The sequence below is a fragment of the Prosopis cineraria genome, unplaced genomic scaffold, assembly GCF_029017545.1.
Source record: "Prosopis cineraria cultivar Desert tree isolate PC_DT_omini unplaced genomic scaffold, ASM2901754v1 PC11, whole genome shotgun sequence".
Taxonomy (NCBI): domain Eukaryota; kingdom Viridiplantae; phylum Streptophyta; class Magnoliopsida; order Fabales; family Fabaceae; genus Prosopis; species Prosopis cineraria.
Window position 1 is genome coordinate 21861746 of NW_026555342.1, and position 12418 is coordinate 21874163.

The 12418-nt window shown below is 33.0% G+C and overlaps 1 protein-coding gene across 2 annotated transcripts; it reads left to right on the forward strand.

Annotated features, from left to right (window-relative positions):
- Positions 1-6603: 6603 nt before the first annotated feature.
- LOC129287222 (RAP domain-containing protein, chloroplastic) lies at positions 6604-11299 on the forward strand. Of its 2 annotated transcripts, none has more exons than XM_054923409.1 (4): positions 6604-6747; positions 8007-9976; positions 10089-10171; positions 11028-11299. In XM_054923409.1, the coding sequence occupies exons 2-4, from the start codon at positions 8158-8160 to the stop codon at positions 11133-11135; spliced, it is 2010 nt and encodes a 669-aa protein (XP_054779384.1). In that variant the 5' UTR covers positions 6604-6747; positions 8007-8157; the 3' UTR covers positions 11136-11299. The 2 variants fall into 2 exon arrangements, with proteins under 2 accessions (XP_054779384.1, XP_054779383.1); XM_054923408.1 differs by lacking the exon at positions 6604-6747 and adding an exon at positions 6754-7006.
- The last annotated feature ends 1119 nt before the right edge of the window (positions 11300-12418 follow it).

Here is a 12418-nt window from a genome sequence, read left to right on the forward strand (position 1 = left end):
GTAAATTAAAATATTTTTTTTGCCACAGTTAGCTAAAAGGTATTTAGGTTGATGAAGTTTTATACTTTTAAAATGTGCTTTTGAATATATAATGATAAAAAAAAACATTAATTTATGATAACTTATAATTTTTGTTATACAAATATAATATATTAAAAATATTTAAAAAATGTGAAAAATTTAAAATAACATAAAATTTAATTTTTTAAATAATAAGAATAGAAAATATAAAGCTTGATATGTTGGAAAAAATCACATAATAAATAGTTCAACATACATTAATATTAAAAATTAGCATGATTCAAAAAATATATATGGTGCATTTTTTATTCAAAAAAAATTAACTATCTAGACAAATTGCTGTTGGTTGATAAAAATTTTAAATAATATAAAATTTGATATATTAAATAATGAGAGTAGAAAACATAAAATTTTATTTATTGGACAAAAAATTTATAAATAGTTGAATATGCATCAATGTTAAAAAATTAACATGATTAATTATTCAATGTATAATGCTAAAAACTTGATATCTAATCATTATTTAAATGATTATTATATTTTTAATAAATTATCACTATTTTTTAAATAAAAGAATAATAGATTATATTTGGGATATCATGGTTAAATTACACCTCACTTTTCAAATTCATTTTTCAAAAACCCATCATCTTACATTCACTAAATCTATTTTCAATAACACTCACAAAGTACTTTTTCATTTCTTTATTTTTGTTTTAAATAACATCCTACATCCAAAAGTGAAAAGGTACTTCTCAAATGTTAAAAGTGAGCTACCCAAACACACCAATATTTACATTGGCATGTGAATGCTTAAGTTATGAAAGGTCAAAAAAAAAAAGAATGGGAGATTTCTCTCTCATTTGGTGAGAACTTCTTTCCTCTTTGTTTGTGAGAAGTTCTTATCATCTCTGTTGATTGGATTCTAGCACCACTCTTCCCTAAATTTGTTGGGGGAGGGTTTGTGTCAGATCTGGAGGTGTTTTTTTTTTTTTAGGGGCTAGGGTTTTTTTTTTTTTTTTGTGTTTTATGATGGGGTTTAATTTGTGCTGCAACGATGGTGAACATCGAGTGTTTAAAGATGGCAGGGTTGAAGGTTGTGATATTGCGAATTGAAGAGTGTAAGCTTGATGCTGAATCTCAAGCTTTCAAGCCTTTCCTCATTGTTTTTGTTTTGGTAAGGCCTTGTATTTCACATCTTCTAATCTATTGGGGTTGGTGGTTAGTTTTGCACAGTTATGGCAGCATTGGGTTGAGACATGTAAGGTGGTGCTGTTTAGGGGTAAAGATGGTGGATGTGTTGTTGCTATTGTTGGTGTTTTTCATCTTGCAGCCATGGTCGTACCGTGCTTTGAATCTGCTTTAAGGTTAGCAATTCCATTGTTAAAAGGGATGGGACGAACCTCCATCCTTTCTTTTTCAGCTTATAGGTTAAGGTTTATTATGGTGGTGTTTTCTTTTTTGGGATTAGGTTTTGTGTGTTTGGGCTTTGGCCTGTTATTAACTGTGAACTCTTTGCATTCCTATTTTTGAATTGAATGTGTTTATCTAGTGAAAAAAAAAAAAAATTGATTATATTTCTTAAAAAATACCATCAATCTACCTTGCATAGTTGTTATGTTTTTTTATTAGCTTTACTCTATATTCTTTCTAGTTTTTAATATAAGATAAACTTAACTAACTTTATGCTTATTAAGAAATGATACATATATCTTTAAAATTATTTAAAAATATATAAATTTTTAATTTTATTATCCTTTATAATTAATAATCATCATAAATTGATGTCTAGAAATTCAAGCATTAACAAATAAATAACGGGTAAACATAGAATGAAAAAAATTAATTATTCTAACTTTATCTCATATCAAGCACTAAAAAAAGCTTTCAAAATTACTCTTTTATTAAGGATTGAAAGAGGACAATTTACTGTTAAATCAGCTTATAACTTTGTCAATGCAGGTAATAAAAACAATGTGAAAAGCATATGGAAAATCCTTTGTAGATGACTAATAGCAAAGAAGATCAAATCCTTCATGTGGCTCTTCGTGCATAGGAGGACCCATACATGTGAGCTCAGATTGAAGAGAGGCCTTGCAGTAGAGCAGTCATGTCTGTTTGGATGCACGATGATCGAGGATTTAATGCATTTAATCAAAGACTGCCAACAAGCAAACGAAACATGGTGACAAGTAGTCAAAGAAGAAAGCTAAGATGGCTTTTGAAGCCTTCAAGGTGCTAATTGGGTCAAGTGGAACTTGACCGATGACGTTGGTCAGACTTTCACTAATAAGTTTTCTTGGGCAACCCTATTTGACTATATTTGTTAGGATATTTAGGTGACCAAATGTAGAAAAGTATTTGATGAGAAAAATACTTGTCAATGTGAAACATGTAGAGTTGATATTTTGAACGAGTTGAGCTTATTTGAATTGAGCTCAATTCGATTTGAGTTTATTCGAATCAGACTTAAAATATATTATCTTCTTAAAAAAGCCCAGATAATTAAGTTGGCCTGTTGAGCTTGGCTAAATTTACCAACTCTATATACATATAAAACTAAAAATTTCAGCAGTCAGGCTTGTTCGAGTCGAGCTTAATTTGAATTAAACTTATTCAAATTGGGCTTAAAGTGTTATATCCTTTTAAAAAAAGTACATACAGCCAAGTCTTGCTTTTACTTTTTTTGGGTAGGTTTGGGTTAGTCTATTAAGCTCGGCTTAAAAACATGCTTTATCTAGTTTTTTTTGGGCTTGCGGTGGTTGTGACCTACTTAAAATAGTTCCACTTTTATCTTTTGAAAGAGGAGTTACAAAAGCCGCCAATAGAGATTGGAGTAGTTTTATGAGGTTGGAAGTGGATGCGTTAGTTATGTCTAATGGCGAGATTAGCTGCGGCGGCATTATTTTGGGGAACATAAAAAGTGGAAGAAAGGTTTCAACTGTAAACTCCTCAATACTCCTTCAGGTATTGTTGAATTAATTGCTATTATTCATAGCCTGAGCATGCATTAGGATCGTGGCTACAAGAATGTCATCTCACACTCGGATTGTGTAGGAGCACTGAACGTGCTGACAAGAGGATGTAGTAAAAATCACCCCTTCAAAGATGTAGTAGCTAATGCACAGATTTTATTCCATAGGGATTGGACTATTAATGTTCTACACTTGGATTGTGAAGAGAATGTTTTTGCTGATTACTTAGCTAGAAAAGCTCATATTTTTAAATAGACTTTTTATATTTTTGATCATCTCCCAAACCCCCTATTAGGTTTGATGGATGAAGAGGGATCCTCCCTTATTGCTAACTCTGGATGTATGTAGCCTTTTAAGGTTATTTTAATTTCAGTATAAGTTAAAAAAGAGGACAATTTATGATTGGATTAAAGTTCAATTTTTTTCTAAACTTTCTTCATTATTTACTGAGGTGGATTAATTGTGAGGTTCCTGCATAGTGACATCAAGCATTCAGACCCATTTTGATTATCAAACATGGGTCAAAGAGACTAGAAATGACAATAATAAAAACTTGGCCTGATTTTAGTGGTGAAATGACATCAAAATGAGTTAAAATGTTTTGTTATCACTGTGTGTGAGTTCCATAATTATTTAACATTAGTAGATAATTGAAAAGATAACAAGTCTTTGACGAAATGTCAATTTTGCTTCTAAAAAAATTATTTAGAGAGAATATTATCTCAACTTCTAATAAAAGTTCCTAATGCTCCTAAAAAAAAAAGTTTAGGAGAGAAAAATAGTATTTAACCCTTTACAATTTGAACAACAAAAATCGCAAAGGAAAGTTGTTTGTTGGCAAAAGCAATTGTTATTTATTTGTCCCTCTCTTATTTATATCTCACCTATAGTATATTTCATTGGAATAAAAAAAAATATTAAATTTTATTAACTTTGCCTAAAAAATTAATAAGTTTTTAAATTTATCCAATTAAATATACATACTTTAAGAATAAATATATTACCATTTAATAACCTTCCTAATATTAAATAAGGACAAAATGATAAATATGGACACAAAAATCATAGAAGTACTTTATAAATATCAAAATAAATATTCTCTCTATCTGATAAATGGAAGGAGAAGTGTAAAAATTTATTTATGCATTTAAGTTCTTTAAGTTCACCTCAATTATCAATATTATCCTTAAGTTCACCTTAATTATTAATTTAATTCTTATTATTTTAAAATTTGTTGAGATGTATAATAGAATACTAATGTTAGTCAAATAGATTAATAAAAAGAAGTGTAATAATTTATATAGGAAAAAACAGAGTAAAAAATTTTAGAAAACAAAAGAACAAAATACATTGTAAGAGACTCCTTTATTATACCAAAACTTTAGATTAGTAGCATCATGGACTCAAAATTTATTTATTATATAAATTATTTCTTTAACTTTTGAAAAAGGTGCATTCTGGCTCCTTACCGTTAAAAAAGTTAACTTTGATAATTAGTTAAATAAAAATGATAGAAAAAGACTTAAAAAATTACATAAAAGGACGTGTAATGTTTTAGGTTTTTTTATATAATTTTTGGGTCATTTTCTATTTTTTGGGGTCCTTTTCAGTCATTTTTGGCTAACTAACATTCAAAATTAATTTTTGTTAATGGCAAGGGCAAATTATATTGTTTTCAAAAATTGAAGAAACAAATTGCACATTAAACAAGTTCATAAAATATGGTGTTATTGAACCTAAAGTGAAGAGAGTAATTTATCCATTTGTCCTAAAAATTAAACTAATTTAAGAGCTAATTTGTTTTTGTTTGGTTGTATATACATGTCAAGTCATTGACCTACTTTATAAATTAAATTAATTTGAGAGTTAATTTATATTTTAAAACTTAAAAAACTAATATTATAATTTAAGAAAACATCAGGTACCAAATTGATAAAAATTAAGCTAAGGACTAAATTGATAACTGAAATAAACTTAAACTAAAACTTGACCTTCTCAGGGATTGAATGTTTCCAAATTAGTTTTTAAACATTATCTTGTTGTTGAGAGTCACTTGCAAAAAGAAAATTATAGACAGATTCAACAATAAAAGAACTATGAGAAGAAAATTTTTAAAAGTATTTATTCTCTCCTCACAATGTGAGTACATTTTAATCAGATAGTCAACGTTGTGTGCATCAAACTAGCGTTTTAACTTCTTTCTATCCCAGTCGTCATTTCCCATCACATAATCAACCACTTTGTCACCTTTGTTAAGCAACACTTCATAACCTAGAACAAGATCGATCAAGGGAATATTCATCTCTGACCCGTTATCAAACCAAGAGGAAGCCCATTTCCAATTTTTTGGCCTATACCTTTTTTGAAATTCTCCCTGACATCACAAATATTCCACCAACTGAGAGATGAAGATTGTTTTTTATTTTTTTATTTTTTTGACAAGGAGTTTATTGCCATGCTCACATTTATATTTACTTCTAAGGACATTCACCCAACTCCTTATTCATAAGTAGCTTCCAACACAATTTCATCACACCAGCTTCATTTTGTTTCCTCAGGTTTTTGATACCTAAACCCCCCATCAGCTTTAGCTTTAGAGATTTGCTCCTAGGAAATCAAGTGCGAATTACCTTGTTCATAAGTAGCTTCCAACACAATTTCATCATTTTGTTTCTTCAAGTTTTTGATACCTAAACCCCCCATCAACTTTAGCTTTAGAGATTTGCTCCCAGGAAATCAAGTGTAAATTACGAGTGTCATGTATCACCCCAAAAGAAATTTTTGCTACTCTTCTCAAATTCATTCACCAACTTTTTAGGCAAGAGCAACGTTTGCATATGATATGAAGGTAAGGCAGATAACACTGCCTTTATAAGGGTAGCTCTTCCTGCTTTGTTAAGGAATTTCTCCTTCCAATTACCGAGTCTTTTTCGAGTCTTCTCAAGGATAGGAGCAAAGTAAGTATAAGTAGTCCTCTCATGCAAGAGAGGGATTATATTCAAAATACTTACCAAGATCACCTGTCAAGCTAACTCCCATTTCCCTGCTCAACTCATAAGCCCAGGAGAAGTGTACATTTTTTGAGCAACGCATCTTCGTCTTACCGTAATTCATAGTTTGACCCGAGCCCTTGCAAAATCTTTTCACACACTCTACTTGGCTAGAGTAGGCCTCACCAAAGAGATTTCGGAGAGAAAAAGGGCAGAAGAATCAGAAAGCAAAGAAGCAAAGGGCAGAAGCAGAACCCACGGCGACGGAGTCGGAGGAAGAGATCGTGTGCTTGCTTCAGTCAGATTCTTATTAGCTTCAGCCAGATTAGGTTCAGACAGGTTCGTGAATAACTTGCTCCATTCTGGTTTGCGCTTCTAAAGCTTTTGGCATGCTTCTGCTTCTGTCCTTTCTGATTCGCTTTCTGATTCTTCGATCCACAGATTTAAATGTACATTTTGCTATTTTATTTTTTAATTACTTGACACATAAATATAGATGTTGCTGACATGGATGCCACCTAAGTAATAGTTAACAGAGTTAACCTCGTTTGTGACACATCAGCCACGTTTAGTCTGGTTCTTTGACGGCGGGGGTGACAGTTTTGCACAGAACAAAGTTGTGTGAGTCATAACTGGATTACTAGTTTTCTCTATACAAAATCTTAGCCTCCCCTCTCGATTATCGTCTCTCGGCTTCTCGCTGTGTTATCTGCTCCAAAAATGGCAGGTGAGTGAGTTCGAGTTCGTCTACTCAAGATAAGGTATCTCCTTTTGCTATGCATTTCCGTATAACATCAAATTAGTCGTATTCCTCGCTGGTGTTTTGAACAAAGAACGAAACATAAATCTGAAGTTTGGGGTATTCAAACTAAAGGAGAACCCCAAGCCAAGTGCAATTATTTCTCGACGACGGTTGGCTGCCACAATTCCTGACACTGGGCAAATGGTTATCACGGTTTGCCGGTCCAAGCTAAGTGGTTCAAGTTGCTACTGATAATTCTGCGAACAGCTTGTTTGCTGGTAGATTTTATTTTCAAGTTTCTTTTACCTCTTACGAATTAAGATTTAGTAAAATTTGGCAATCATAGATTTTTGCCTAAATTTGTGGTGTTCATGGGAGGTGAAGTTTTGGAGTCAGTATACCCTAATCTGTAATGGACTTCATGCTCTCCTCATTGAATATTTTTGATGACGTTTTGAAAATTAAATTTCTTTGCAACATCAGGTAGAGGGCAGTTGAATTGAATGGTTATATGTACTCCAGTATATGTACTTATGATCTTTATCTACAAAAATCTTGCACTTGTCGTCTTTCTATTGAAGAACCTTGCAATAATATATAACTAACTGCATGTAGTCTTTTTCTGTCGATAGTCTCATACTGTATATCTTTTATCTGTTCAGCTCATAGTTTTGTGTTCAATAAGAAACAAATCAAACTCAACAGCTAATTGGTGGATTGTGTACGTGATTTGCTCCTACTTTGAAAATTTATGTGATGTAAGTTTCCTAATTCTTAGGAGGTGAAAGAAATCAGAATATGTTTGGAAATTTAAGTCAAATAAGGTACGAAAACAAGGTTTTCACTTACATTTACTGATAAAGAAAAAATACTTCAGCTTTTGCTAACAATATCATAAAACTGCAGCTCCGTACCAAAAGAAATAATATGATGGGCTTGCCTAATCATAGTTGAATGACCTTGTGTTTGTAAAGTATAATAGGAGTTTGAAAGAAGATAAATCGAGCAAGGTTCCATTGACCCATTATCCTTGAGAGATTCTGATGGTGGCAAGGAGGGGCTTCTTGGCAAGTTGAATGAAGATTTGGATGTAGAATGTATTTAAAAATGATGGGTAGGGCAGGAGGGGTAGCGAGCAAACTTTTGATTGAGTTGAAGTGATATTTAATGCACTCATTTCACATATTCATCTTGCTGAGTTCTTCTTGGGTTATATTTATAATTAAAACTAATTTGGAAGGCATATAGGTTGAAAGATGAATCATTTTATGTTTGCAGGTTGGCTGCAAGAACTACTTCTGATCTGTTACATCCTGCTAATAAATAGGGAAGTGGGGAAAAAGGAATTTTTTTTAATGAGCTTTTTAATTGAGCTGCATGGTCAAAGCTGGCTAACTAATCAGTTTTCTAGAGCATCAGAAAACTAAGTATGGAAGGGTTATTGAATTCTCTTCTTAATCAAAGCTGTATGAAACCTGGTTTCACTCCAAAATTTGGTTGTACCTTCCCTCTGATTACAAGAGTTTGTCATTTCAATCTTAAAATTGGGCCACATATCTGGAGAAGTAATTGCCCATTTTTAGGTAGAAACACTGCCACTAGCTCAAGAAGAACTAGTATTGCTGCATTTGATAGGGATGAAGGTGAAGAATCAACTATGGACTGGGAGTCAGAGTTCATTGGGGAGCTCGATCCATATAGTTATCAAGCTCCCAAGAAGAGGAAGAAAGAACAGAAATCAAAGTTGCTTGAAGACACTGATGGAATGGATTGGTGTATGAGAGCAAGAAAGGTTGCACTTAAATCAATTGAAGCAAGGGGCATGGCCCATACATTGGAAGATTTTGTCACTGTTAAAAAGAAAAAGAAGAGCAAGAACAAGAAGAAATTGACAGAAAAGAAAGTTGAGAAAATTGAGGATTTGGAATATGATCTTGATTATAGTTCAGAGGAGGAGTTGGTGTCACAAACTAACAGACCTCTGGACGATGTTAATGATTTGAAAAGGTCAGTTAGTTTGATGGCTGATGGACTGTTCATGGAAAAGAAGGAGAAAACAAAGGAAGAGTTTGTCATCAGGTTGTCTCAGTTCTCTGGACCATCTGACCGTAGGAAAGAAATAAACTTGAACAAAGCAATTATAGAAGCACAGACTGCAGAAGAAGTGTTGGAGGTTGCCTCTGAAACTATCATGGCAGTTGCAAAAGGCTTAAGTCCCTCACCTCTCTCCCCTTTGAATATTGCCACTGCTCTTCATCGTATTGCTAAGAACATGGAGAAAGTATGTATGATGAAAACTCGAAGATTGGCTTTTGCTAGACAGAGAGAGATGTCTATGCTTGTGAGTATTGCAATGACGGCATTACCTGAGTGCTCTGCACAAGGTATCTCTAATATATCTTGGGCTTTGTCCAAAATTGGAGGCGAACTCCTTTATTTTTCTGAGATGGATAGAATTGAAGAGGTTGCACTGACCAAGGTAGGAGAATTCAATTCTCAAAATGTTGCTAATATTGCTGGTGCTTTTGCTTCAATGCAGCACTCTGCTTCTGATCTCTTCTTGGAATTATCTAGAAGAGCTTCAGATTTAATTCATACTTTCCAAGAGCAAGAACTTGCCCAGCTTTTATGGGCTTTTGCAGCTTTATATGAACCTGCTGACGCTATATTTGATTCTCTAGACAATGTCTTCCAGGATGAAAGCCAATTTAAATATTCTCCTCTGAGTGAAGAAACATCAGATTATTTTGTACAAGGCATCAGAGATTCAAATCCTGGTTTAGATGAATCTCTTGTCCCTCCTGTACTCACCTTCCGAAGGGATCAGCTTGGGAATATAGCTTGGTCCTATGCTGTCTTTGGACAAATGGAAAGAGGGTTCTTCTCTCATGTTTGGAGAACTCTGAGTCATTATGAGGAGCAAAGGATTTCAGAGCAATATAGGGCGGATGTTATGTTTGCTTCTCAGGTTCAACTTGTTAATCAGTGCTTGAAGCTTGAATTCCCACATCTTCAGCTATCTTTAAGCAGTGAACTTGAGGGTAAAGTTGCTTGTACTGGAAAAACAAAGAGATTTAATCAGAAAGTGACTTCTTCATTTCAGAAAGAGGTTGGACGTCTTCTTGTTAGCACCGGCCTTGAATGGGTGAAAGAATATGTTGTTGATGTTTACACTTTGGATGCTGTATTAGTTGATAAGAAACTTGCCCTGGAGATTGATGGTCCAACTCATTTCTCAAGAAACACTGGTAGAAATTTTGTTCAAACATTTGAAAAAATTGTACAACCTTCATTATTTTTCTGAACCCAAACTTCCCTCTGTTGATGTCATTTTAATGTGATTTTCTGTTCTTGATCTAGGCTTGCCTCTAGGACATACCATGCTAAAACGTCGATACATTACTGCTGCTGGCTGGAAAGTTATATCATTGTCTCTTCAGGAGGTAATTTCTGGCATATTATTTTTCTTGGTAATTGTTTATTCTACTCTCACCATACCAGTGGTTTTTGAATAGCAAATTCAAAATTTGGATCAATATAATCTAGAAAACAGAATAGAAGTAGAATGTACAATGCCATTTTCTGTCTTTATGAGAATTCTTGTTAGTCCTGTGGTCCTGAATTTATATGCTAATGTATTTCTATTACAGAATTGCTTGCTTGCTGGTTGCTACCATACACTAGATTAGTTTGTATTGTGGTAACACAACTTTTATACAGAACTCAATTCCCAGTTTTTTGGTAAGCTTATGATGTTATGTGGTTAGAGATTGGCAATCGCAATCCTCTATTTGCACCTGTTCTGTTCCATTTTATTTTTGTTAATGACTATGAAGCTGGGACACTTCAAAATTGGAGAAGTGTCCATGCTCAACTCATTTCAGACACTTACATAGGAGACGACATGAAATTGCTTGTTATAAAAGAAAGAGAAAAGAGAATAAAGGGAGAAAAAGATGCAAGGAAAAAAACTCAATCAATCAACTAAATGCAAGGAAAGAAAACTCAATCAATAAACTAAACTGTCTGCCCTGCCAATGCATGACTGTTTCCCATATCATTTCCCAAAAGAGATTTTGTATGTTATGCACTATACTCCATGTTAGATTTCTTGCTTGTTGGGCAAAAGAATTCTGATCATTTCATTTCATGATCAGATAAAGTTGTAGCAGCCCCAGAAACATTACATAAGCAATGTAGTTGTTTGAATGTCAGCTTGAGAAGTTGAAAAACTTGATAATTAATGGTGATAATCATTTTTGTCTGGGAAAAATGAGGTAACTTTGTTTTTTCTTGTAGTGGGAGGAACTTCAAGGGTCATTCGAACAAGCTGAGTATCTTAGAGAAATTCTGAGAAAACATATGGACGAAGGATGTGCAAACCCTACATTGACAGAGGTAAAATGATCATCTAGATCTTTCTGTCAATCATGCTAAGATATGTATCTTGAGTTGACTTCTGATGGTCAAAAATTTTTGAAGGGGCATGTATATTTGTTAAAAGTGTCCGTTAAATGAGATTCTTCTTATGTTACCCTCATTAGGAAATGAATGTCTTGTTTTTCCCCCCTTGCTAGTACCCATAGGAGATTGTGGCTACCTTAAAGCTCGTTTTAGCTGTTGAGTTAATTCATTTATGAGAAAACATAAACTTTTTAGATACCTTGGAGGGACTCAGAACACTGAAAAATGAAAGTGTAGGAATCCAAAACATTGAAAAAAAAAAAAATGCAAGGACCTATAACAAAACATGAGCAAAGTACATGGATCAACAGTTATGCTTTCCCTTCATTTATTATCACAATTGTTAAGCAATATTGAAAATTGGAAAGCAAAAAATAAAAATGTACTGCTTTTATCAGAATGAAAAAATTTTGAGTAATATTCTGTTTATCAGAAATAAATAGATCAAGTTAGACATATAAATTAGTAGAAATCACGTCTTTCATAGAAGCATGTGCGCTAATGATAGGTTGGATTTCCCTACTTTTTTTTTTTTATCGAGTTTATCTTTATTGTTTTCAAATAACTTCCTTTCGAAGAATTTTCATCCAAAAAAGGCTTGTGTTTGGCTAAATATTTAGTGTTTTTATTACAATTTTCTTGTTTGCCAAATTGTTCAAAATAAATGCTTTTTATTGTCAAGTTACTTAATATGTGTGTATTTGAGAGGATAGATAATAAAAGTTGGACGTAATTACGAGAAGGATCAGACCTTTTTTGTGATATTTCATTGGCTCATAGACAAGGATCAAAGTTGCATGGTGGCGTACGCTCCTATATTATTAATCCTAGGTAATTTACTTATGCCAGAGTAAGTTAATTTCAATTGAGAAAATAATATTAGAACTTAAGAAAACAACAACAACAACAACAACAACAACAACAAGCCTTTATCCCATTAGGTGGGGCAACGACAACAACAACAACAACAAGCCTTTATCCCATTAGGTGGGGTCAGTTACATGGATTGCAAGACGCCATTGTGCTCTATCAGAAGGGAATAAATGAGTTTATTATTGTAAGTTGATGTATGGGGTGGTGAAGTAAAAATAAATTATAAAATAGGTTTGAGTTTGTGACAAAAGAAATCTACATTTAATGAGAACTTTCAGTAGACGATAAAGTATGATATGATTTTACCCTATGTGACCATTCCAAGTAGAATCTTTTCACGCGTGTTATTGACA